Source organism: Canis aureus, chromosome 20 (genome assembly GCF_053574225.1).
Source record: "Canis aureus isolate CA01 chromosome 20, VMU_Caureus_v.1.0, whole genome shotgun sequence".
In the NCBI taxonomy this organism is placed as follows: domain Eukaryota; kingdom Metazoa; phylum Chordata; class Mammalia; order Carnivora; family Canidae; genus Canis; species Canis aureus.
In genome coordinates this window covers 60345421-60373216 of record NC_135630.1, presented here as the reverse complement: position 1 = coordinate 60373216, position 27796 = coordinate 60345421, and the positions used below count along the sequence as shown (strand labels likewise).

At 34.1% G+C, this 27796-nt stretch overlaps 1 protein-coding gene across 7 annotated transcripts in view; it reads left to right on the top strand.

Moving 5' to 3' along the window:
* The window catches only part of PRPF40A (pre-mRNA processing factor 40A), a 59644-nt gene extending 35468 nt beyond the window's left edge, over positions 1-24176 (top strand). For 4 of the 7 annotated variants that reach the window (XM_077861756.1, XM_077861758.1, XM_077861759.1 and 1 more), the window contains 20 exons: positions 221-341; positions 580-633; positions 2207-2231; positions 2891-3265; positions 9060-9168; positions 9652-9716; positions 10071-10235; positions 11694-11802; positions 12628-12778; positions 13710-13843; positions 16332-16446; positions 16606-16709; positions 16820-16936; positions 17231-17368; positions 17690-17785; positions 19840-19926; positions 20012-20108; positions 20329-20390; positions 21554-21685; positions 23128-24176. In XM_077861756.1, the coding sequence (XP_077717882.1) occupies positions 221-341; positions 580-633; positions 2207-2231; positions 2891-3265; positions 9060-9168; positions 9652-9716; positions 10071-10235; positions 11694-11802; positions 12628-12778; positions 13710-13843; positions 16332-16446; positions 16606-16709; positions 16820-16936; positions 17231-17368; positions 17690-17785; positions 19840-19926; positions 20012-20108; positions 20329-20390; positions 21554-21685; positions 23128-23220 (2349 nt within the window). In that variant the 3' untranslated portion in view covers positions 23221-24176. The remainder of the gene's footprint in view (positions 1-220; positions 342-579; positions 634-2206; positions 2232-2890; positions 3266-9059; positions 9169-9651; positions 9717-10070; positions 10236-11693; positions 11803-12627; positions 12779-13709; positions 13844-16331; positions 16447-16605; positions 16710-16819; positions 16937-17230; positions 17369-17689; positions 17786-19839; positions 19927-20011; positions 20109-20328; positions 20391-21553; positions 21686-23127) is intronic. The other 3 variants (XM_077861757.1, XM_077861754.1, XM_077861755.1) reach the window with 3 other exon arrangements.
* Positions 24177-27796: the final 3620 nt, after the last annotated feature.

Sequence of the window (27796 nt, the reverse complement as noted above, 5' to 3'; positions counted from 1 at the left end):
AGTATTATTGTAAAGATTAAATAATATTTCAAATAACATCACCTTCCCTGGTGGTCTAGTGGTTAAGATTTGGCGCTCTCAAATAACATCACCTAAGTATGCTGTGATTGGTAGCTTATCTCAAAAGCATTTGATTTGTAAAGATTCTGATAATATTTAGTGAAGCAGAGATGTGAATAATAAGTGATGGTATTAACTGAAGATTTTTATTTTCCTTTAGCAACTTTTATCTAAATGTCCCTGGAAGGAATACAAATCTGACTCTGGAAAGCCTTACTATTATAATTCTCAAACTAAAGAATCCCGCTGGGCTAAACCTAAAGAACTTGAGGATCTTGAAGGTAACACAGAAAAAAAATAATTTCTAATGTTAATTTTTTACATATCTATGTCATTCACATTGAAACAATCCTTCATAAATAGGATTGTTCAAACACAGGTCTTATTTTTAAAAATTAAATGATTAGAACGTTTTAAATGGTATAACCGTTTTATGGGCTCTTATTTTCTTGTTGCTCTAGATATCAGTTCTATAGATTTTAAATAGATTTTTATTTGATTTGATTCCACTGAAACTAGGATACCAGAATACCATTGTTGCTGGAAGTCTTATTACAAAATCAAACCTGCATGGTGAGCTGCTTTGATAATTCATTTTCTGTCATTATTTAACATTTTTTAGAGTATGTTACTAATGTTCACTAACCATAATTGGGTAAATCTGCAGTGAGAAATCTCTAATTAAAAATTCATTTAAGGGTTATATTATAAATGAGCTTGTAAATTTTAAAATTATACTTTGATTTAAAAAATTAATTTACCATTGGAAAATTGAATAAGGGCATCATGTACAGTATTTATAAATACAGCTGTTGAGACATACATATAATATGTGACTTCACCCATGTAGCAGATAGCAGAGAGCCTTTGAGTTCAGTTTAAAATTTTAATATATTATCAGACTATGCATTTAATGCTGATTTTATTTTAACACAACATTGCAAATTAGCTTTTATGTTTGTTATAGGAGGAGTTTTAAAAATACCATGCTTCACTTACAAAGGGAGTATTTTTCATTATCCTTAACTATTCAAAATACCCCTGAAAATTGGGAAATACTACTTAATATAAAACCCAGTTCTTCAAATAGAGATTAGAGTGAAAATTGAGAGTTCAGTTCTTTTACTCTCACTTTTGAAATAGAATCTGGTGTCATTAATTATCAACTTAGCAGTAATTGCTTAAGTAAAATGCTTAGAAGCATTTTAAGAAATGGAGCCAGTAAATTAGTCATCAGTGTGGAATGACATCTGACAGTGAAGAGAATAAAAATTTCCTAAAGGCACTATGGTCTTAAGTCTACTTACCTTTTTCCTGTGTCACGTAATTAGCTTGGATCATCATTGTATCTGAAAAATATGTTAATTTATGTTAGTAATGATGACTCCTATAGTATGTTTTGTCAGACGTCCTAAACCTGCTTTCTGAAATGATTTCCATTAAAGGGGGATAAGTTTTTTAAGTACTTTGATAAAGTTCAGCTTTGTTACCAATTATGTGGACCATCTCATTCCCTAATGATGCTGAATATTTTTGTTACTCATAAAAAAAATTATTTGGAATGGAAGCTGAAATACTGAATGCAAGTCTTTAAAGCTCTTTAAATTTCTATACTAGCATTGGCTAATAATAATGTAGATAGGTAGATTCCCATTTTATTCATGTAAAAAATATCAAGCTCATTTCTGATATAACCCTACTACAAGATAGTTGGTGTGCATAACTATCTATCTACCTGTCAATGCTAGTATATATGTGCTGGAATTTCATAATATGAATTTGGTCTCATTTTGAATTTGGTACCTTTAAAATGATCAAATAGTTTAACCCCCCAGAGAAAATGCTGTTTTATTCCAGAATTATACAGATATTCTGAGTTCTGCAATAGCCAATAGCCTTTGGGAAAGTAGCAGTGTGCAGAGAAACTTTACTAAAAACTGCTGTCATTTAAATTTGTCTTCATTCTTTAATTGCTGTCCTGGAACTTTGGAGCAAGCATTTGCTCTGAAAAAGTTTGGGTTTTTTGGATGGTAAATTAAAATCTTACTGTATGAGAAACTTCTCCTTATCTCCCTTTAAAGTTTGTTTTCATTGATTGTATTTAAAAACCATGTCATAGGTAACTGTTCTTTTTTCTCTTTAATAGCAATGATCAAAGCCGAAGAAAGCAGGTAAGCCGTTTTGGACATCAGTACAATTTACAAATTTGGGATCTCCAATATGTAACATTCTTGTTTTAAATATTTGCTTTATAGTGTAAATAATATTTACCATGTTCAGTCTGATGGTGTGATATCTTTGGAGGATTTGGGGTAGGGAAAAGAATATTTACCAAGATATATACAAAGGACAGTTTGCTAGATGGTAATTATTGGAATTTGGATTACATCCTTTGAATTAAGAAGCCTGTGTTACAGAAAAGTCCAAAGTTTGGTTTGATTTAATTCCTGTATCCAGGTGTTCTTTGAATATATGAAGTGGATAAAATTTAAAGTTCATATAGAAATTAATGATATAGGACAAATTTTATGGTATGTAATACAATGTGATAGTAGGGCATTTTGTGATTGAAAACGATTGTTGGACTTCCGGAAGTGCAGATTGTTGCATGAGTCCCTATGCTATATTATCCTGGATGTTTGCTCAGTTAAGTTGAAGTAATCCAGTTTCATTGTTTTTAGTCTTCTCAGATAGCTTAATAGTTTGTCACATTGCCTTTCTCTCTTTTATAAATCTTATTCATTTGATTTTATGATAGACTATATTGTATGGCTTTCTGATTATTAACGAGATGACCAGTTTGTTGTTGTTGTTATTTTTTAATATATAGTAAGCAAGAAGAGTGCACCACAACATCAACAGCCCCGGTTCCTACAACAGAAATTCCGACCACCATGAGCACCATGGCTGCTGCAGAAGCCGCTGCCGCTGTTGTTGCTGCAGCCGCAGCTGCTGCTGCTGCTGCGGCTGCAGCCAATGCCAGTGCTTCCACCTCTGCTTCAAATACTGTTGGTGGAACTGGTCCAGTTGTTCCTGAGCCTGAGGTTACTTCAATTGTTGCTACCGTTGTAGATAACGAGAATACAGTGACGATTTCAACTGAAGAACAAGCACAACTTACTAGTACTCCTGCTGTTCAGGATCAGAGTATGGAAGTATCCAGTAATACTGGAGAAGAAACAGCTAAGCAAGAAACTGTATCCGAGTAAGTTCAGTGACTTGTCTTTTGCAAAATTAAGACTTCATTAATGGAAGAAATTTTGAGTTTACTTGATAGCCATTGAGTGTTTAAAATTTTTTTGAGAATCAAAACATGAACCTTTAGATAATCATTACCAAGGCTGAATTTTGTGGGCCTCATGGTCTTAAATTCTTGAAAAACTATTCCTCAGTTTTATAAACCAGACTTCAGAGACACAGGGCGAGGGACAAATTAAAGAGGAGTACCAAGCACCTTAGCAATCAAGATATGTCAGTTACCGTGCAGCAATTTTAAATTTTAAGTCAAAACTAATGCAAAAAAGCCCATGATTATTAAAATAACAAAATTTTAAATAGAGACAGGATTAGTATTATTAATTATTTTGCAACAGGCTCAAGTATGACTTAGCACAACTCTGCAAGGAAGTGCTATAGTTTGATGTTGAACAAATAGAAGCAAAGATTAGGTAGACAAAAATAAAGATTTACTACGGTGTAAGAAAACTGTTTAATAGGGTGTAATTAAATTGGTATAACTTTTTAATGACAAAATAGCTGTATCTGTCAATCTGTAGTTTACATGTGCGTGTATTCTGTATCATCTGGTCATATTTCCTATGGCTGTGCTTTATATAGATATAAAAAGTAACCTTGAGCTATGCTTCTTGACTTTAATGTCCACATATATTTTTTAAAAAACTGTTAACTGTAATGTCACATTCCATACATGATCACCCATCTTCTTAATATTTAAACATTGATTTCATCTCCCAACTTCTTGTTAAATATTCTTTTTTATTTTATGTATAGCTCCCAAAGTGAAAATAGCTTTAAATTTTTTTCTGATGCTTAGAAGTTGAAAAAGGAATCTACATGGTATATTTGAAAGCACAACAGTAACATTTTTATGTATTTCCTTGTGCCCTTTTTTACGTTTTATTTCATCTTTTAAGGATTTATTTATCTGAGAGAGAGAGAGCATACACACTTGTGTGGGGGAGGAGGGCAGGGGGAGAAGGAAAGCAGACTTACCCTCTTAGCGCAGAGCCCAACATGGGGACTTCATCTCAGGATCCTGAGATCATAAAGCAAGAGTTGGATGCTCAACCAGCTAAACCACTGAGGCACCTGTTTTATTTTTTTTTTTAATAATGTCTGCAGTCATCCTGGAGCTCCAACTCACAATCCCAATATAAAGAGTCGGTTATTGGTCTGTTTAGGTTTTCTGTCCTTCCTGTTTCAGTTTTGGTAGTTTATAAATTTCTAGTCCATCCATTTCTTCCAGATTGCCTAATTTTTTGGCATATAGTTGCTCATATGTTCTTAAAATCATTTGTATTTCCTTGGTGTCGCTCATGAACTCTTTCATTCATGATTTTATTAATTTGGGTTTTTTCTCTTTTCCTTTTGATCTGTCTGGCTAGGGCTTTATCTGCCTTATTAATTCTTTCAGAGAACCACCTCCTAGTTTCATTGATCTGTTTTACTGTTCTCTTGGCTTCTATTTTGTTAAATTATGCTCTGATGTTTATTATTTCTCTTCTCTCTTAGGCTTTATTTGCTGTTCTTTCTCCAGATCCTTTAGGTGAAAGGTTAGCTTGTGTTTTTGAGATTTTTCTAGTCTTTTGAAAGAGGCTTGTAATGAAATATGCTTCCTTTTAGGACTGCCTTTGCCATATCCAAGGTTTTAAACAGTTGTATTTTCATTTTTGTTAGTTTGGATGAATCTTTTTAAGTCTTGAATTTCCTGGTTGACCCATTCATTCTTTAGTAGGATGCTTTTTAACCTCCAAGTGTTAGAGTTCCTAACAAATTTCCTCCTGTGATTGAGTTTTTCAAAGCAGTGTGGTCTGAAAATACGTAGGGAATAATCCCAATCTTTTAGTATTGGTTGAGACCCGATTTGTGACCCACCCAGTATGTGATCTATTCTGGAGAAAGTTCCATGTGCAGTCGAGAAGAATGTGTGTTCTGTTGCAATAGGATGGAATATTCTGTGATTATCTGTGAAGTCCATCTGGTTGAGTGTGTTATTCAAAGCCCTTGTTTCTTTGTTGATCTTCTGCTTTGATCTGTCTATTGCTGTGAGTGGGTTGTGGAAGCGTATTATTATTTATTTGTTTCTTTACTTTGGTTAGTAATTGGTTGGTATTATTGGCTGCTCCCGAATTAGCATAAATATTTATAATCGATAGATCTTGCTGAGTAGGCCCTTTGAGTATGATATAGTGTCCGTCTCCATCTCTTACTACAGTCTTTGGTTTAAAATCTAATTTATCTAGTATGAAGATTGCTATCCCAGCTTTCTTTTGAGGTCTATTTGCATAGTAAATGGTTCTCCATCCCCTCATTTTCAGTCTGAAGGTGTCTTTAGGTCTAAAATGAGTCCCTTGTAGACAGCATATGGATGGGTCTTGGTTGCTTTTTTTTTTTTTTTTTTTTTATTTATTCATGAGAGACACAGACTTGAGAGAGAAGAGAGGCAGAGACACAAGCAGAGGGAGAAGCAGGCTCCATGCAGGGAGCCTGATGTTGGGACTTGATCCCGGGACTCCAGGATCACACCCTGGACCAAAGGCAGGCGCTAAACCACTGAGCCACCCAGGAATCCCCGGGTCTTGTTTTTTAATCCAATCTGATACCATTTACTAATGGACTAAAAATCATAAGATACCTACGAATAAACCTAACTAAAGAGGTAAAGGATCTGTATTGTAAAAACTACAGAACACTTATGGAAGAAATTAAGGAAGACACAAAGAGATGGAAAAACATTCCATGCTCATGGATTGGAAGAGTAAATATTGTTAAAATGTCTATGCTGCCCGGAGCAATCTACACATTTGATGGAATCTCTATCAAAATACCAATGACATTTTTCACAGAGCTGAAACAAATAATCCCTCAGATTTGTTTGGAACCAGGAAAGACCCCAAAAAGCCAGAGGAATGTTGGAAAAGAATGCCAGAGTTGGGAGCATCTTAATGCCTTACAAAGCTGTGATCAAGACAGCATGGTACTGCATGAAAACAGACACATAGGTCAGTGGAACAGAATAGACAACCCAGAAATGGACTTCGAACTCTATAGTCAACTAATCTTTTGACCAAGTAGGCAAGAATATTCAATGGAAAAAAATAAACAGTCTCTTTAGTAAACAGTACTGGGAAAGTTGGACAGCCGCATGCAGGAAAATGAAACTAGACCAATCTCTTACACCATACACAAAGATAAACTCAAAATGGTTGAAAGACCTAATGTGAGACAGGAATCCATTAAAATTCTAGAGAAGAACACAGGCAGCAACTTTTTTGACCTCGATGACAGCAACTTCTTGCAATACCCATCTCTAAAGGCAAGCGAAGCAAAAGCAAAAATGAACTTTTAGGACTTCATCAAGATATAAAGCTTCTGCACAGCAGAGGAAGCAGTCAACAAAACTAAAAGGCAGGCTGTGAAATGGGAGAAGATATTTGCAAATGACAGTTAAGGGGCTAATATCCAAGATCTATAAAGAACTTTAAAACACCCAAAAAACAAATAATCCCGTCAAGAAATGGGCAGAAGACATGAACAGACATTTCTCCAAAGAAGGCATACTGATGGCCAACAGACACATGAAAAATTGCTCAACATCACTTGGCATCAGGGAAATACAAATCAAAACTTCAATGAGATACCACCTCACACCAGTCAGAATGGCTAAAACTAACAAGTCAGGAAATGACCTTTTGAGGAGGATATGGAGAAGAAGGAATCCTCTTATTACACTGTTGGTGGCAAGCTGGTGTAAAACCACTCTGGAAAACCGTATGGAGGTTCCTCAAAAAGTTAAAAATAGAGCTACCCTATGACCCAGCAATTGCACTATTATCTACCCCAGAGATACAAATGGAGTAAAAGTGCACCCCAATGCTCATAGCAGCAGTGTCTGCAATAGCCATAGTGTAGAAGGAGCTGAGATGTCCTTCAACAGAAGAATGGGTGAAGGAAAGGTGGTGTGTGTGTGTGTGTGTGTGTGTGTATTATATATATAATATATATAATAATATACACATTAATGCACAATAATATATATTATATATATAATATACACAATGGAATATTACTTGACCATCAGAAGGGATGAATACCTACCATTTACATCAACATAGATGGGACTGGAGGGTAATTAAGTAAAATAAGTCAATCACAGAAAGACAATTACATGGTTTCCCTCATATGTAGAATATAAGCAATAGTGGAGAGGGAGGGAGGACTACAAGGGAAGGGAGGGAAAACTGGGGAAAAAAGTCAGGGAGGGAGACAAAGCATGAGAGACTATTAACTCTGGGAAACAAACTGGGGGTTGCTGTAGTGGAGAGGTAGGTGGGGGATGGAGTAACTGGGTCAAGGACATTAAGGAAGGCACGTGATGTGATGAGCACGGAGTGTTATACACAACTGATGAATTCCTGACCACTACATCTAAAACTAATGATGTACTATATATTGGCTAATTGAATTTAAATTAAAAAAAGATACATACTCCAGCATGTTGAATGATTATTAATTACATATATGTAAATTTCAGTGTTCTGATAGACATTGAAAGTTTTGGGATGGTATTTTATATATCCTTTTATACTTTTTTTTTTAAAGATTTTATTTATTCATGAGAGACACACAGAGAGGGGCAGAGACATAGGCAGAGAGAGAAGCAGGCTCCCTGTGGATCGACTGGACCCCAGGATCATGTCCTGAGCCAAAGGCAGATGTCCAATCGCTGAGCCACCCAGGCATCCCTATACTTTTATTTTTTTCTACAATAATTTGTTTTTCGTAATTTCAGCAACAATTACTTTCTGCTTATTTTCTTTCTAGTATTTCCTTCTAGTACCTGAATCGTCATAAACTTTTTAATTTCTGCAACATATACCATTTACAGGTGGTAATTTTTGACTGGGCCCTTTATACTATTTCTGATAATTTTGAATAAATTTCCCAAAGTAAGGTTACTTGACTCAGGGTATGAATATATTTTGTGTAGTTGCTCCATTTAATATTTGCTCCATTCTCTTCCCCTAAGCATTCTGGTTCATTTTTTTTTTTCCTGCGTTTTTTTACCTTTATATAGGAAGAGATGTTAGTAGTATATGATCTTTTCATTTTATAAAGACCCCCAAACTAGTGCAGTTGGTAATTCTTGAATATTTTCATTCTTTTTGTTTGATATCAATGTTTGACATACTTTTTTGTGAATTACAAAAGAATATATGTATACTTTCAGTTTTGTGGATCAGTCTTAAAATGATGCCGTCCTGTGGTAGCATATAAGAAGCCATAATATATAAACTTATGAGTAAAACTATATGTATAGAAACAGATAGTGGGCTAGATTTGGTTCTCATGAATTGTAGTTTTTCCCATTCCTGATTTAGGTACTCTCAATATCTTTATATTTATGCACACTTGCCCAAATCCTTAGTTACTAAGGCACTAAAATGAAAACACTAGGTAAGTTTTATAGACCGTTTAAAAGTATTCATTTGTGGACTAGTGGAACTAATGTTTTAGTGTCATTGTTTTTTTAGAGGCCCCTATGCAGGGTCCTAATAACTGAATGTTCCAGGAAAAAAGTGTATTACCTTTATGTCTTTATGTTTAAGTAAGTGTGTAGGGTTCATACGGGAGAATTTATTTCTAAAATTATAAAATTTAACCTCAATATCAAATGCTTAAATGATTAAAACATTGTTTTTATAAGCGAAGCAAATGTTTACTTAAGTTATAAATACCATATTTAAATTTCCCTCTAGTTTTACTCCAAAAAAAGAAGAGGAGGAAAGCCAACCAGCAAAAAAAACCTATACTTGGAATACAAAGGAGGAAGCAAAGCAAGCATTTAAAGAATTATTGAAAGAAAAGGTATTAAAGATTTTTATATGATGTGCAATAATTAATAATAAAGTTACTGTTTAATGCAATCAGCACCTTGATGCCTTTTTTGAAAATGCTAATCTCATAAAATGTTGTAACCAAAAATGAACTAAAGTTTTTTGGAGAATATTTCTGTGAAACTGATTTTAACCAAAAAAAATTTTTGTGAATAGTGTATAATACACAGCACATTCTACCTCTGTATGTAATTATGTTTTTTTATTCATAATCTTTAATCTTTTAACCAGTAGTCATAAGAAAAGTATCCTTGCTCTGTTTAAGTTTTCTTTTTAGTCTGTACATATATTACCCAGGTTTGCCTTGGTTCAATAAGAAATTATTAGACCTCTTTCAAATTTGAGCAAAGGGAAGTGCTTGATGTTTGCAGTGAGTATTATACTTTATTTCCTGTTGTATGACTTTTACAGTATTTGTGCAAAATTTTAATTTTTGACATTAAATGGTTTTCAGCGGGTACCTTCTAATGCTTCATGGGAACAAGCTATGAAAATGATCATTAATGACCCAAGATACAGGTAATACTTGAAGTTTTTTTTTTTTTTTTTTGAAGTTTTTCATTTACTTTTCCAACTCTAGCAAATTCACAATTGTGTAAAATAGTGTAACTTTTGACTTTGTCTTCTGTTATTTTGGATACCAAGAATAGTTGTTTTATGTCAGATATGAACCAAAAAGCTTCTCATTCAATTTGAGTACAGATGAAATTAGAAGTTTTTGTAAAATAGAAATTATTCTCTGTAATCATTTCTTAATTTTTTATATCTTATTGAAATTTTCTTAATTTGTGAATGAAGTCATTTTTTTCTTCAAAGTATTGACATTTGATCATCCTGCTTTCATTTACTCTTATATGGTATATTTCTCTTTAGTGCTTTAGCAAAGTTGAGTGAAAAAAAGCAGGCTTTTAATGCTTACAAAGTCCAGACAGAGAAAGAAGAAAAAGAAGAGGCAAGATCAAAATACAAAGAGGCCAAGGAATCATTTCAACGTTTTCTTGAAAATCATGAGAAAATGACTTCCACAACCAGATACAAGTAAGATATTTAGTAAAGCATAGTGTGTGTTTATTGCACTGTTTTTTTTTTTTTTAAAAGATTTTATTTATTTATTCATGAGAGACAGAGAGAGAGAGAGAGAGGCAGAGACACAGGCAAGAGGGAGAAGCAGGCTCCATGCATAGAGCCCAACGTGGGACTCGATCCCGGGTCTCCAGGATCATGCCCTGGGCTGAAGGTGGCGCTAAACCACTGAGCCACCCAGGGATCCCCTATTGGCACTGTTTCTATATCAGACTTTGCCAAGTACAGTACCTCCCCCAAAGTAGATAATTATTAAAGCTAAATGGGTAGGAGTGTGGCAGTTTCATAAGGTACAAGATAAATCAGAAGTTAAATGTGGAATTTAACGTACAGACTTCCTGAATTATTAATTAGGGACTAGAACAATAGAGGGGTAGACAGTGTAATAATTAAAGCCTGACTTCTTAATATAAAAATTGAGGGATGCCCGGGTGGCTCAGATGGTTAAGCATCTGACTCTTGATCTCAGCTCATGTCTTGCTTTCAGGGTAGTGAGTTGAAGCCCCACATTGGGGGTGGGGAGAGCTTCAACTCCATACTGGGCATGGTGTCTACTTTAAAAAAAAAAGGAATGTGTGTGTATATATATATATGTATGTGTGTGTGTGTATATATATGTGTGTATATATATATATATAACATTTTTGCAATAAATTATTATGTGCTTCCTTATTTTCCTCAGTCTTCTAGAAAAGCATTAGTTGAAGATTCTTCATTTCTTTAAATAGTCCTATTTTATGTATTAACTAAATTTCTGGCATTTTTTGAAGTCTATGATTTAGTTCCATGGATAGTTCTTTAGTGTCTATAGCTACCCTAAAAAATACAGTCTTGACTAGAAAACATGGCTCAATTAGAATTTATGCACTCCTTGGGGTGCCTGGATGACTCAGTAGATTATACATCCAACTCTTGGATTTGGCTTAGGTCATGATCTCAGGGTCATGAGATGGAGCCCCTCATCAGGCTCCTCGTTAGCAAGATGGCATCTCTTTGGGATTCTCTTTCCTCCCTCTGCCCCTCCCGCCTCTCCTTCACCTTCCCTCATTCTCCCTGTCTCTCTCTCTCTCTCTCTCCCTCTCTCTCTCTCTCTCACAGATAAATAAATCTTAAAAAAAAAAAAAAAAAAAATTACCCACTCCATCTCTAGGGAGAAATGGAGGCCTAAGCTATTTTGTTCTTTTCTTAATTATCCAAAAGATTTTCTATATAATATACTCATGAACTTACAGTGTTCATTGGGTGGTTCTAAACTTAATATACAGTTAATGTACTTAATATCCTATACAATATAAAGTGCTCAATATACTTAATATATAATAGCTTAAAAATAATTTTTATTGAGTAATATATAATACAGGGTAACATTTAATTTTTTTTTTTTTTTTTTTTTACATTTAATTTTTTTAATAGAAAAGCGGAGCAAATGTTTGGAGAGATGGAAGTCTGGAATGCAATATCAGAACGTGATCGTCTTGAAATCTATGAAGATGTTTTATTCTTTCTTTCAAAAAAAGAAAAGGTATTATCCACTCTTAATTATTAGTGTTTATAGATAAAACAAGGTATTTCTTCATTCTGATTAGGAATTGCTTTATAATGCTCATTTTTGTTGTTTGGTTTATTCAATTTATGTGGTGTAGCAGATCTCAATATTAGAAGTGGATAGCTCCTGTAATAGTAGGTATTGATGTGGACACACTAGGTACAGAATTATTCAACTGTTACTTTAGTTGTCATTAATTGGCTGTCTTATGCCAACTTTGAAAGATACTTTTTAAGCTCATTAGGTTTTTAAAATACTCAGTATTTTTGTTTATATTGCATTTCTATATATTTTCTATACAAGAACAGGAGTAATATATAATTGTTACCACTAAAATGTGCTTGCACAATGAAAGTATTTTAAAACACCTTGTTATCTATTTTATTACTCAATAAGTTGTGTCTCATTCAGTCTTAAAGAGATTTATAGAACTGTAAGTATTAACAAAAATTGAACATAACTGAAAGTGGTTGGAGACTGTGGCATTTACCTATTGTGTGACTTGTCAACAGTAACTTTCATTTTACATTCTGTTGATGCATAGTTCTATAGGAAGAGAGATTTATGGAATTGTTGGGGAGATAGGGTTCCCAGAACCCAGATTCTTAGGAGAAAGGTAAAAGAAAAATTGAAGGTAAGCAGTTACCAAGCCAAGCACTTTGACAAGACCACTGGAAAAGTAGTGTTGGTATTAAAAATAAATGGATAACATGAAACTTGAGCATCACTTAGAATTTGATTGCAGTTCAAATACCATACTTTCTTTGAATCTCAAAACGTGTATTTATTCTTTTGATTTAGGAGCAAGCAAAGCAGTTACGAAAGAGAAATTGGGAAGCCTTAAAAAATATACTTGACAACATGGCTAATGTAACATACTCTACTACCTGGTCTGAAGCCCAACAGTATCTGATGGATAATCCAACTTTTGCAGAAGATGAGGAATTACAAAGTAAGACTAGTGACTAAATGGGAGAAAGTTTTTTAAAGTCAACAGCAAAGAATTCTCACTTTTATTATGAGATTACTAACTGAATTTTTATACAATTGTTTGTCTATTCCTTTTTTTTTTTTTTTTTTTTTCCTAAGGTGAGGGAGAGCTAGAGGGAAAGGGCGAGAGAGAGAGAGAGAATCTTCACAACCTTGAGAACATGACGTGAACTGAAATCAGAAGTCAGATGCTTAACTAACTGAGCTACTACTACCCAGGCAGTCTCTGTCCATTACCAATAGAGTGTTTTGTTGATTTCCTTTCATTATTCAGGAAGAAAATATTAGCTTTATCAGATAATCCTTAAAGTATGTTTGTCATAGATAAACATGAAATTGTTTTTGCCATTTTTGTGTGATTTAGTAAGAATCCGATTAATTACCACAGTTTTACTCATACTGTCTCCTTGAGGTAATGGCTTTAGAGTTTTGCAAACACCAAAAAAAAAAAAAAAAATGTATTATCGTGCCTTAAGCTTCCCCAGGTTCTTTTTCTGACTGACTTAGTTGCTTTTTAAATTATAGCTTTCTGGATTACCCCTCTGAATACTGTGCTTTTATTCAGTAGGTGTGGGGTAGGGCCTAAAATTCTATCCTGTGAAAAGCTCCTTAGGTAGTGCTAATGTTGCTGACAAATTTTACAGTTACAGTTTTATTTCCCTTAATTGCGTCTTGTCACATGGTCTTTCTTTCACCCTCAAATTCAAGATATATTTTAATGAGGTTGGAATTTTTTTAAAAACATATTTTCTAGTTAGATGATTACAAGTTCTATTTGAGTTTAATTATAAGTATTTTGGAAAGCTGATTTTGAAATTTATAGGAAGTTAATAAACTGCTTTCCTTACTGATACTGGACATTTTAATTTTTCTTTAACTGTAAAAATCTCTAGACATGGATAAAGAAGATGCATTAATTTGCTTTGAAGAACACATCCGAGCTTTAGAAAAGGAAGAAGAAGAAGAAAAACAGAAGAGTTTACTGAGAGAAAGGAGACGACAGCGGAAAAATAGAGAATCTTTTCAGGTAAATAAAGTCTCTCTTCTAGCTTAATTTCTTACCATAGTTTGTGAACTTAATAATAGAAACAATTTTGAGACCCCTTCATCCCAGATCATTAGGCTTTGTGAATGATCCATACACATTTAACTCAAGTGCTACAATTAGTTTTGGATGCATCTAAGGAAAACAGCCATTTTAGGCCAGGGGAACATAAGAGGCTATAGCAGATTTGATATTTAGCACTGATAAGTCAATTAAGGTTTCATCTGGGAAAGAGGAATTGCATGATAGAAGACTGAAAAGAAAGTATGTGTGATGACTGATTCATAGTAGTTGATATTTAGATATTTAGTGTGTAGAGAAGAGTAGAGAATGGTACGGGGTATGTAATTTTGGGATAGGCCATAGTTCTTAAACACCATAGAAGACGAAATTACGTATCTTTTATATAGGCCAGTGGTTCATTTTCACCTCCAGATACCACTTTTATCCTCTCATTAATAGGGAACATCATGGAGTAATGAGTTTTAACATTTCATATTTCACCAGATTGCCCATTTCAGTAATTATATTACTAGCAGCATTAATTGCTTACTGCTATACGTTTTAGATTGATAATCACTTAAATTTTTATTACAGCCTTATGAGAGTTGGGTAATATTTTTGTTATTACGTCCATTTATACAAGGAAATGGACTTAGGTGAAGTGACTTAACCGAATTCAACGACTGATTAGTGGTGCCAGAATTTGAATCTATACAGTCTTAATTACAAAATCTCTTCCATTAAACATTCTATGAAGATTTTTTAAAAGATTTTACTTATTTCTTTGAGAGCGCGAGATCACCAGCAGGGAGGAAAGGCAGAGGGAAAAGCAGACTTCCTGTTGAGTAGAGAACCAGATATGGGGCTCATTCCTAGGACCCCAGTATCATGACCTGGGCTGAAGGCAGATGCTTAAAGGACTGAGCCAGCCAGGTGCCCAACACTGTATTAAGATAAATGCTAAATTACAGTGACTTGAACAGACTTATTTCTCCTTTAATGATAATTATTTGGTGTAGGGTAGTGCCCGTTGCCATTTCCTAAGGTAGTAGTTCTCACAAATTTGTGTGCATCTGAATTACCAAGTAATCCCTGCCCGGTGTGGGGCTTGAACTCACAACCCCAAGATTCAGAGTCACATGCTCTACCAGTGGAGAGCCAGGCATCCCACCTAGAGGGCTTTTAAATAAACTCTTTATGTCATGCCGAAGGTCACTTAAATCATCTTAAATGACATAGTCAATAGCATTACTTCAGTCCTTATTCCTAAAACTTTAGTATTTATTAATCTTATGGGTTCCATTATTATAGTGGTTTCCTATAAGGATCATACAAAATATTCTTAGAACACATGTTTCTTGAGCTTCACCCCTAGAATTTGATTTACTAAGTCTAGGGTGGGTGGGTTCTGAGAATTTATATTTCTAGGAGGTTTCTAGCTGATAGTGATGCTTCTGGCCCATACTTCGAGAATTGTCCTGGGCCTTCTATTTATGTTTAGGAGTTTGTTGTCCACGTTATGAGATTTCAGCTTGAAAGAAGTTGAAAGGACAGTTTGTTTTTGTTTTTGTTTTTTAAAACAGTGATTAGAAGTTTTACTCTACTTCATAGTTAGCTGCTGAGAATTTAGTCTCATGGCTGTAAGTAAAAACAAAGGAGGCTAGAAAATGTAGATTTTTAACTGAGCAGCCTTGTGCGTAGGAAGAACATATTTTTAGGTTTTTTAATATTCTGCAACTGTTGAGCTTTAATGGCTCTTAAGGTTTTTCGCAGTGGTTTAAAATAAGACCTATATGTTAAAAATAAGGTAATCTGGGTTACAGAAAATAGATTTGGTAATCTTCAAAATCATTGTGTGTTATATACTGATGACCTTAGTTCAGACGAACCACATTTCATGTACTTTAAGCTACATTTGACCTGTGTCTACTATATTGAACAGTGCAGACATAGAAATTTTAACAGAATTTTGAGCCATAGGTCTTTAGAGATATTTATTCAGTTAAACAGCCAAAGGATTTGGGGAAGCAGGATGTGTAAATTGTTGAGTATAAAAGCCCCAGTATGTTGCCCCGAGAGTCAGCAAATACGGAAAAAGGATAAAGAAGAGAAATTAGAATAAGCATATAGATTTAGATTTAGGGTATAAATGAAAACTGAAATGATGTTCCATCTTAAGGAACAATAAACTGAAGTCTGGAAAATAATACAGCTTTTCAAAGATCCTTTTCTCTGAAGCGCAGAAGAGAATTTTGCCTAAAAGCAGATTTTATTTTCATCAAAGAGCAATTCTTTCATCAAAGGTACAATTCTTTGTACCTAACACATATTTGGGATACCTTGGTACAAGAGTTTCAAATATTGCTGTTTTTAGTGTGTTTTCATGTTACACTAATATTTCTAATGTCCTTAAAGATGACTTTTCAGTATAACTGGTTTTTGTTATTGTTGGCTTTTCCCTCCCCAGATATTTTTAGATGAACTGCATGAACATGGACAACTGCATTCTATGTCATCTTGGATGGAATTGTACCCAACAATTAGTTCCGACATTAGATTTACTAATATGCTTGGTCAGCCGGGTGAGATTCTTTTCTTCCCAGTTTATAGTTATGATAGTAGTTGGAATGGGCCAGAGAGACAGGTGGCTGTGCTGGGGAATGGAGGGGTGCTTTATTTTGTTTTATAAACAAAAAAGTAATTGCAGCTCTTTGGTTAGAGCTAGCTTTTGACTTCTTTAGTTTTTTCATTAGGATCTACTGCACTTGACCTTTTCAAGTTTTATGTTGAGGATCTTAAAGCACGTTATCATGATGAGAAGAAAATAATAAAAGACATTCTAAAGGTAAACACTACACTTACTATTTACTGTTAATCTCCAGTATATTTTAAGTCGATATTGTGTTCTTTTTTTTTTTATGTATTATTGTTGTTAACAAGATTTTTCTTTCTTAGGATAAAGGATTTGTAGTTGAAGTAAATACTACTTTCGAAGACTTTGTGGCCATAATCAGTTCAACTAAAAGATCCACCACATTAGATGCTGGAAACATTAAGTTGGCTTTCAACAGTGTAAGTTATCAGCTCCTCTATGGAAAACAGCTACTTTAGTACGGTTTTTAATATATTCAGCTAAAAGTACTTAAGCTGTAGGCTCCCGAATTAAAGGAATACAGCTAGAATTTTACTGAAAAGTAAAATAAAATAATGTATTTAGATGATTGGCTAATGATGAAGTTTCCTTTGCTCAAATGAAATTGTGTTATAAGTTAGCTCATAACTTATAAATGATGAGAGAATGCTTGAATTAAGAACGAATTACTTCAATTGTACTATTATAACTGGTTAAATATGATTTTCTAAAAGTTACTAGAAAAGGCAGAAGCCCGTGAACGCGAACGAGAAAAAGAGGAGGCTCGGAAGATGAAACGAAAAGAATCTGCATTTAAGAGTATGTTGAAACAAGCTACTCCTCCAATAGAATTGGATGCTGTCTGGGAAGATGTAGGTATAATTGTAAATTGTTTCTAATCTTTTTCCTTTACAATTGAAGATAAAAATATCTTTAATTCCCCTCCCATTTTATAGCCTCAAAAAGAAGCTGAAGTAGAGTATACATTGAATATATTGAGAATATTTAAAAGTTTAAAGTCAGCTCTGACCCTGCATTTAGGAATATTTATTAAAAAATGATTTGGACTTCAGAGGAAAAGAAATCCTTTGAGAGGATGGGGCTGTGACCATTACCACTGGCTTTTGTGATTCTTATTAGTCATATTGGTATACTTTTCTTGTTATTCATGTGTTCATATCTGAATGTTTCAGATCCGGGAGAGATTTGTAAAAGAGCCAGCATTTGAGGACATAACTCTAGAGTCTGAAAGAAAACGAATATTTAAAGATTTTATGCATGTGCTTGAGGTAATTTTAGTATTCTCGTAATTAATTCGACTATTACAAAATACATAAGAATAGAAGAAGCCCAAATTGAATTAAAATTGATCAAAGTTTGTTTCTTAAATTATACTGCTTTTTTTTTTTTTTTTTTTTTTTTTTTTATACAGCTTCTATACAAATGTCATTTACCTGAGATGGTTAAGGAAATGATTTTTCTATAGAAACTGCCTTTGAGCAAAAGAAACTAAGTTTGCACGTGAATGTAAGATGTGTTTGTGGAGAGAGTTCATACTTATGTTTTTACAGTGTTTTAGAAATTCAACAATTTAGCAGCCTCCTATAATGACTTTGGTAAATCTAAAGAAAACTTAAATAGCTTTTTAAGCACGCATTTCAAATATTACACTATGTTAGATGTGTTCAATGCTCAGGGAGATCTGGAAAATAATGGAATAAGTAGTAAGTCTGTGTTAAAATACGTAATGATAAAATTGCAAGTTACTCCATTAGCTGAATAAGGGTATTTTGATGAAGATTTTAGGTGTAGGTACTTTCTTGTATATAGTAAATATGCTAAATTGACCAGTAATTACTCAGTAATAGCATTTGGTGCCTATGTGGGTCCAGACACTGTTCTAACAGTTTTACAAACACACACTACGTATATGAACTTAATCCTCACAACAACTCTGTGAAGTTACAGATGAGCAGACCGAGGTAAAGAAAAGTAATTTGAAGGGAAAAGATTCCAGCCCAGGCTGTTTGACTCCAGGGTTAATGCTTTTAACAAATAACACTACCCTGCCAGTTCTGGACATAGTGATACTTTGCAACACATTGAAAGCTGGCATATATTTAACATTAGAGTGTTGGCATGGTGTGGTCATTGGTCACTCACTGCAGGTCACTTAATTAACTGTCCACTGTTTCCTTGGATTTCTTGTTCTTGATGAATTTCATTGTTAACATGCATCCACATGCATCTTTATTTTCTCCTAGCTGCCTCAAGATCCAGCCCTCTTGGCCTCTAGGTCTCTTCAAAGCTGGGAGCTTGTTAGACATTCAGAATCTCAGGCCCCATTGGCAGAAATCCTGTATCAGAATCATCATTTCAATAAGAATCTAAAGCACTCGAATAGAATGTACATTTGTGAGAAGCTCTGCTCTAATTAGTGTCTTAACATTGTCTCCCAGTTCATAATCAACATTAAAATTCTCTGGTGATTTGTATTGGGAAAGTGCTGAGGTCGTAAATGGTCATAAGGAAGAGGCTCTTCCTCTGGAAGAGGAATAAGTTTTGCGATCCTAGTAATCTGAGCTTTTTGAGTTAGAAGAGGAGGAAAAATTCAGCATTCAGTGATAAGAGTAAAAGGAGCTTTCCTTCTTAGATATTTAATTTCCATTTACTTATAAACTGAAGCAGAATTATTTTAAAGGCCATAGATGTTTGGGGGCAAGGAGCTTTTACTACAGCATTAATAAATGAATTAAAATCCACAGAGACCTTTCCTTTTTTGATTTGATGTGGTGTTAGAGTTAGATTGTCTTTGGAGTTCTTAATGTTTGACTAAGAAGGGAATGCTCCTTGGTAGAGAGAAAAAGGATTAGATTTTGCTTTATTCTGAGAGCGTCATCATTTATCTTGGTCAAGGATAACTCTGAGGTAGTTCATTTTCGTGGTGCTAATAATAATAAGCCTAGCCAGATTGATCATAAAAATCATGTCTGAATGTAATTTCATTTCATTGGTTTTTAAAGCAATGTGCCTGTTCTACAGGTGATACTTTTCTGAAGTATATCAGTTGTCCCTACTAAAGCATACCATTCTCATTCCTATAAGAAGTGATTTCTTTAATATTTGTTCTGTTTAGATGTTGAAATGAGTCAGAATGGAATGGTTAGGAAGGAACAGAACATTTTAACTGACAACTGCAGCTTCATGAAAGTATATCCTAAATGTGCAAAATGAATGAAATTTTCACTCTAATAACTTATTTTTATAGCATTAAAGATTCTTCACAATCTGCTGTCTGAAGTCAATGTTAACTTTTGAAAATCTTTTCCTTTTGCACCTGTAGCATGAATGTCAACATCATCATTCAAAGAACAAGAAACATTCTAAAAAATCTAAAAAACATCACAGGAAACGTTCCCGCTCTAGATCGGTAAGGAAGTTTATCATGGCACTATAAGTGTATTGAAGTATTTGTTAATAACATCATTATGGATGAAATTATGTGTATTTTATAGGGATCAGATTCAGATGATGACGACAGCCATTCAAAGAAAAAAAGACAGCGATCAGAGTCTCGGTCTGCCTCAGAACATTCTTCTAGTGCTGAATCTGGTAAGCATTTCTTTTAACTTGCCATTGGTTAAGTGCCCAATGCTTGGTTTCAGCTCAGGTCTTGATTTCTCCTGGATTGAACCCTTGTCTGCCGAAGACTCTTATCTCCCGCCCTACTCCCTGCCCCCTAGCATTAGCTCTCAGAAATTAAAATAAAAAAAAGGTATTGGCACTTGGATGTCCTCAAAGTCAGACATTTTTTTCTTTTCATGCTGCTTAGAGAGAAGTTACAAGAAGTCAAAAAAGCATAAGAAGAAAAGCAAGAAGAGGAGACATAAATCTGTAAGCAAGCTTTTAATTTTTATACTGCCCCTAGCTTTAGCCCTTAGCTTACTCAGCGGCGATAGAACCCTTTTCTGTCTACTCCTGTGCAGTCTAGCACAGTTCCAGTGGACACCTGAACTCAGGAATTACATCATTTGTCTTCACCATAATCTTCCGTTAAAACCTTCTGGTGAGCTTTTAAAATAAACATACATCAGCGTTAAGATTCCCACTCTGGCTTTTTAAAGCAATCTTAGAGAAAGACCCAAGTGTTTGTGTGTGTCTTGCAGTTGTGGTGAGAATCATAAGTCTAAATGTTCACCTCCTTCTCTACTCTTAGTTCTTAATTTTACGTATGTATCAAGATATCCTAAGGAGGTTTTTTTTTGAAACATAAGTGAGTAGGTGTTTATTACCTATTGAGATTTTTTTCCTTCGTGCCACTCACTCGAATTTGTACATATCTAATAAAGGACCAGTTATTTAGGCAGTGACATTGCCATTTCTTTTTAATTTTTTTGATATTGCCCTTTAAATCCTGCTTTTTGGGGCACCTGGGTGGCTCAGTCGGTTAAGCGTCCATCCAGCTCTTGATTTCTGCTCAGGTCATGATCTCCAGGGTTTAAGTTCAGGTTCTGTACTCATCATGGAGTCTGCTGAAGATTCTCTTTCTCCCTTTCCCTTTGTCCCTCCCCTTGCTCTCTCTAAATAAATAAAATCCTTTAAAATAAAAAATCCTGCTTTTCAGTTATAGTTTTGAGAGAGGAATTTTATTATATGATGATCAACCTATTAGGTGATTAACCTAATCACAGTATTCTGTACACATAGCTGAACAAAAAAACCAATATTTTATTGGGTTGGTGGAAAGTGTAATGTTTGTCTACTTTTACATTATAGGCATACTCCCATTTTGTATGCTTCCCTACTTTAGTGAAACTCTTTTGCGATGTTACTGTATTAAAATGTCACCCTTCCCAAAGGATAGACAGACTCCCTCCAATGAATCTTGGATATGTTCCAGAATCCTTGAGGTTACTAGTTCAGTTTTCACTGCACTAGGAACACATGCCCTATGATAATATAAATATATAGATGTTCTTAAATATTATCTAAATGGAGATACTAAAAAACAATGGTTTTCTTCATCAAAATGCTAATGTTATTTTTTATTTACATAGGACTCTCCAGAGTCAGATGCTGAGCGAGAGAAGGATAAAAAAGAAAAAGACCGAGAAAGTGAAAAAGATAGAACTAGACAAAGATCAGAATCAAAACACAAATCACCTAAGAAAAAGACTGGAAAGGATTCTGTAAGTATTCAGAATTATTTCATACCTGGGTTTCCAGAATAGAAAAAATAGATACTGTGGTTAGTATGACATTGATGGACTTTTTCTAGGTTAGCTACCATTTGAAGAAAATGAAGAAAATTTAAAGAATATAAGAGACTCAGATCAGGGTTTCTCAGATCATAGGTTCTCCAGATATACACTAAGTTCAGTTTCAAAATGTTAACTTTGTAGGAGTAATCATTGTGAGAGAAGAGGTGAGGGCAGAGGGATAGGAGGGGACTAAAAGCCAAAGTTAACATTTTAATATCAAATTAGTCTTTAATTTCCCACGTGTGTGTGTGTGTGTGTGTATAAACGACAGCACAGTAACACCGATCGTCTTAGCCTTGCCATTCTTCCACAAATACTGTGGACTTAACAGGAGTAATGCTACTAAATCAACCTATGACCGTCCCTTTAGTGTTTTAATTAATTCAGTTGATATAAAGGTTCTTTTTAAAAGCTGCCCTGGTGAGTTTCGTGCACATCCTTGGTGAAGATTTTCTGTTTCCTTAATAACAGCGTTTAACAGTTTGTTCTTTGTAATCAGTTAAATGAAATCTCTGAAGGAAGGAGAATAGATGAACTATCTACTTTTTAAAGATTGTTTTTCACAAATACAATATTTTTTAAGTGTTCTTCAGACTATTGCCCTGCTCATAAATTTTAAATGTTTATTCTCATAAATCTTCAATGTTTATCTAAGGATAGTTTGTTTAAAGGATAATACTTGGGGCACCTGGGTGGCTCAGTGGTTGAACTCCTGCCTTTGGCTCAGATCCCTATCCTGGGATCAAAGGATCCAGGGTTCGAGTTCCACATCGGGCTCCCCAGAGGGAGCCTACTTCTCCCTCTGCCTGTGTCTTCCTTGCCGCTGTGTCTCTCATGAATAAATAAAATCTTTTTTTTTTTTTTTGTAAAGATTTTATATATGTATGTATTTATTTATGAGAGATACAGAGAGGCTAAATAAAATCTTAAAGTAAAAACATAATACTTGTTTGTAATATAAAATACTTAGGTGACCTGGAATCTACAAAATTAGCAAGGAATATAGTGCTTTAGGTTATGAACACTGGCTTCATTAAATGGAAACCAAATGTTTCACATACAGAGGTGTTAGAGGAAGGGAAAGAAAAAACACTGTGTATCTTTCTGCCTGATTTACATATTAATGCAACCTGAAAGCACCAAAGTTCACCATGTCCCCTAATAAAGCCAGAGAATGGTTAGCAACTCATTAATAGGCTTTTGGAAGAGAGGTCAGTCCTAAACCCTCTGATGAGCAGCTTGTTTCTGTGGAAGAGAATCCATATACATTTTGATTGCCTTTTCTTTCTTTTTTTTTTTTTTCAAAAGTTCAATACTACTAACCTTTTGAGTACTGACATAAGATGTAATCCTATTCAATGTCTTTTCAGGGGAATTGGGATACTTCTGGCAGTGAACTGAGTGAAGGGGAATTGGAAAAGCGCAGAAGGACCCTTTTGGAGCAACTGGATGATGATCAATAAATTATACCAAATATATGTTTACAGTATGATTTAAAGTCTAATTCAGACCAGGGACTCTATTTTAAAGTTCAATTGAAATAAAACACTGGGTTTTAATTATATCACAGGAAAAAAAAAAGTGCATTTAAGTATTGTTATTGTGGACTTTATAAAAGCAAAGGAAACTGAAAATAACTTTTGATTCTGTATCAAGAATCATATTTTCATATGGTCATAACTGTCTTTCTGTGACCCTTTCATAGGGCACTGCAGGATGGATTAAAGGTGGCAATTTACTGATAACTGCAGATGTCTCTACTTTGTTCTGAAGTCTAAGTCATGAGGCGATTTGATTTACTTTATAGAAGTTGGATTTTGAAGATATAATGAAAAATTTTTTGATACTTAGTAGTACAAAAAAAGCACCAGCAACTGATAAAACTGCTTTTTTGTGCACTACCCAACTGGTTCCGATATGATCTTTTATGGTGAACTCAGAAATAGGTGTTCTTAATGGAAACCTGTCAGACCCTTAACTAACTATAGCGGTGCTAAGGAGCACTACTATAATAAAGCCACCATTATTTTTTATGAAACATCTGAATACATTAAAAAAAAAAAAAGGCTGTTGTGAGGGCATTATTTTGAGGTGATGTTTAAAAAGTTAACATCAAATCAAATTGTAAATTAGTTTAAATATATTGCCTTAAGGACCTACTAAAGAATGTGCCACCAGACTTTAAGTGATAGTTGCAATATCCTTGTCTGAAACAAAAATCAATGTTGACTTAAACATTTTCTTTAACAGTTGTCTTTTTTTTTTTTAATCCGAGCTTTTGCTTTTTTTCCATTGAGGAAGTCTTTTACCTTCCCTACTCACTGAGAAGTATTGACTTCGTGGTACACATTCTAAAGCATTTCTGATTTGAATATTTTTGTACATTTTTATCAATTATTAAACCTTCTCTTCTAGCGTGTACTAGTATTTATTTCTACTTAAACTGCTCAGCTCTAAAAAATTGTATGATCATTTAAAGATACTAAATCCTTGGAATTTTACTTCATCTAACCCACATAGCTAGGTTACTTTTCCTTTTAATATTTAAGAATATTACAAGTCAGTACATTTCAGGCCCCTGTAATTTGTTTTTGATCTACAAATTTCCTATAGAAAACTTTAGAGAGGCAATGTTTTGAAGCTAGAATACTCTTTACATGCTAACTTTTTGAAGGTTGGTAATGTAATTTATACTATTTTCCTTCAGTGCAGGAGATTTTTTTAATAAGTAAATTTTAGCATATAGTCTTTAGCATTAGGTATTTTTTTATTTTGGACACTTCGAGCAATCCTATTTCAAGTTGGGATTTAGAAGAACAAAAAGTTCATTTTATTTGAGAAGTTCAGATGACCAGGACTACTCTTTCCCATCTCTGCCCACTGTTTCAATTAAATCTAGCATCCACTGTTGAAAGACAAAAAGGGGGTGGGCAGGGAGTTATCTTTAAACTTTTCTCTGCCAAATCATTTTTCTTCTGTGAAAAACTGACATGACTGTGGAAAATGAGAATCACTATCCTTAGAAGATGTGAAATAATCAAGTTTCTTGCTTGAGGTTTAGTCTTTTATTGTATATTAGAACCAAAATAACAACTTTGGCAACAGGGAGTTTGTCTAGATTTACTTTTCAGAGGTCTCATAATGATAGTTAATATTGCTAATCATGTCAAACACTTGACATGGAAGTCAGTGGCAAAATCTTCAAAATGCACATATGATATTGGCAGAAATACTAGTGGTGTTTCATAAGAGAATTTAGAATCTGTAAAATTTTGTTTTAATTCCATGAATGATTTTTTTAAGTGCGACCTTAAAGTTTTAATTTTTCTATTTAAATAAAAAGTTATTGATATGTTTTAGTATGTCCTCAAAATAGATTTCTGTATTTCTTAGAGACACTGTCTTACCACCTCAAATCCCTACAATACAAATTCAAGTTTCTCTGTAGTTCATCCATGAAAATATTTGACCTAAAAACAAAACTGATAAATGGCAACTTAAAATACAACATTGTTATTATAAAAGATGTAATTGAAGTGACTATAATCCTGTCTACCTTCAATGATCCCATCAAATGGGATTTAGTTACCAAAAGGTACTGTACTGTGAAGGCACAGGTGATGGGAAGATTTTGTTATAGCAAGAGCTCTATGTGAATATTTTTAACCTCTTAGGTCAGGTTTCTAAATCTTCAGTCTGGTAAAAGCTGAAATGTCTTAGAATACTGATTCTGTTAGAGTTAAACAGAGTTGTTCAAAAAGGAGTCTGAACAAATGTGTTCAAACAGGAAAGTATGTTTATTTTCAGATAAGGGGAATTTACATTTCAGTTAAGCATCAGACTCTTTGGTAAATGTTGAGGGTTTTCTTCCCTCTGTATCATTAAGTTATTGGATCACATTTACTAATACATTTAATATCATAAAAGTCCAAATCAGAATCTCTAATATTTGATGTTTTCGTTTTCTCCCAGTCCAGTAATTCCTGTATGGGAAAACTGAATTTGTGTGAAAAGTTAGTCAAGTATGAATTCTTTGCACTTTCCCAAATTTACTTAAATTACTTAATGCTTTTAAATAAAAGCAACGGCATGCATTTATTTATTTATTTATTTATTTATTTATTTATTTATTTATTTTTCTTAACACATCAAGGGTATGTCATTATTACTCAAAGCAGCTTTGGCATATATTCCTGTTTTTTAACAATAAAAACTTCATTTTTATGCCTCCCAGTAAATACGAAAATGGTCAAAATGTCACAGCTTGACTTTTGCTCATTGGGCCTCCTTTTATACAGCTATAAGATAAAAATGGCCTAGAAAAAGGCCTTTAATTCATAGGGTAGAGTGAAGAAACTATAAAAACTGAGACATCTCTGTACGTTCTTTTAGAAAGTTCATAATTTTCTTTACCAAAGGGCTTGTATTGTGTTAAGAAACATTTGTCTAGATGATCCTGGCAGCCACTTTTCTCCTCTTTGCATCCAGAAAGGGGTAGACCTAGAAAGTTTTTTTTTTTTTTTTTTAAAGCTTAGATGCTATTTGAGAGAGAACGGTTTCTAATCAGTACCCAGGGAAGAGTTATGAATGCTATAAATTTATAGAATATTTAAGAATATTATGTAATTTAAATGTAAATTACAAAACTAAGGAACCAAATAAACATTTCCAAAAGCAAAATGAGGCAAAGCACATTAATTCCTTGTATCTTAAAAATCAGACTTTTCTTTTCCCTTGGGTACGTGTCTCTCTCAGTATCAGATACAATTTTAATTCTTTTACGTTCTCTAAGTAAAGCCACTCATTTTACATAAAGGAAAAGCAAAGTGTCATGAGTAATTTTTCATGGAATTGTGTTCTACATAGGACTTAAAATTTTATGGTTTTTGGTAATGGTATATACAAGTCTAATAATTCTTTTTTATTAAATCTTACCTTGCTCTTAAGTTTTTCAGTTGTTTTAACTTAAATGGTGGTCAGGTTCCTTGGAAACAGGAATTGGTTTCATTTACTGCTATATTCTGTGGACTAGAACGGTGCCTGGCACATTGTAGGCATTTATTGAGTGAATGTAAAATGCTGGTTGACAAGATACACTCATCCACAGTACACAGCATGATCGCAGTAGTGTACTAACCCACAACTAAAGCCGTTCTGGTGGCTGTGTCTTAACAGCTTTTGCTACAAAAATTTCCAAAAGCTTGTTAGAACGTGTAACCATGTGGTTTCTGAGTAGGAAAGGAAATACCTTATGATTTGAAATGTAGTTTTTCATATTCATGAATTAAGATATAGTAGTTTAAAAGTAGTAACTTCTCTTTGAAGAGCTAGCTTTTAGCTAGATCAGAGATAGTCTTTAAAGGCCATGCTTGGAAAGAACAGCAAAATTGCCAAATTCTAAACTGAGAACTAATGATTTCAGGCTATTTCCAACAAAGGATGAGGTATGGGAATTGAGAAGATTCTGTTCCCAAGTACCTCACCATGCCCCTCAGTCCTCCATTTAGCCTGTCTCCCTGCCTCAGTTCCTTAATTGTAGATTTTCTGTGTTTTTAAAACTTGCTATATAAAAACAGCTTTTGTGACTCAATAGGATCTATGCTTCAAAAGCCATCTCATTATTGTTCATGATTGGTAATTGCCCCAGGAGTAACGGCCTAGGTTGACGTGTGCATTTCAGGGGAACTAGCCAACCCCCCCCCCCCCCAGCCCAGTTTTCATTCATAGACTAAAACAGTGGTTGCCTAATGAGATCATGATCCAACTAAGCCATTTCTTGAGGCCCGTGTATGCTGTTCCTCAGGGTCTCTAAAATGTGCGATTTATAGATAGTCCTTTATTTTGGTTCTGCCTGAAACTTGTGGTGGGTTTGTTCTCTTGCCTGCCTCTCTACAACTAAACTGAAGATTTGTTCTGAAAGGTGAGTAATAAGGGGGTAGAAACAGGTTTCTATTTTCTGTGTTTGTAATTACCAGATTTTCTCTTCTGTTTATATATTGTTCTGATGTAAAGAACCTAATAGTTATATAAAATTAGACC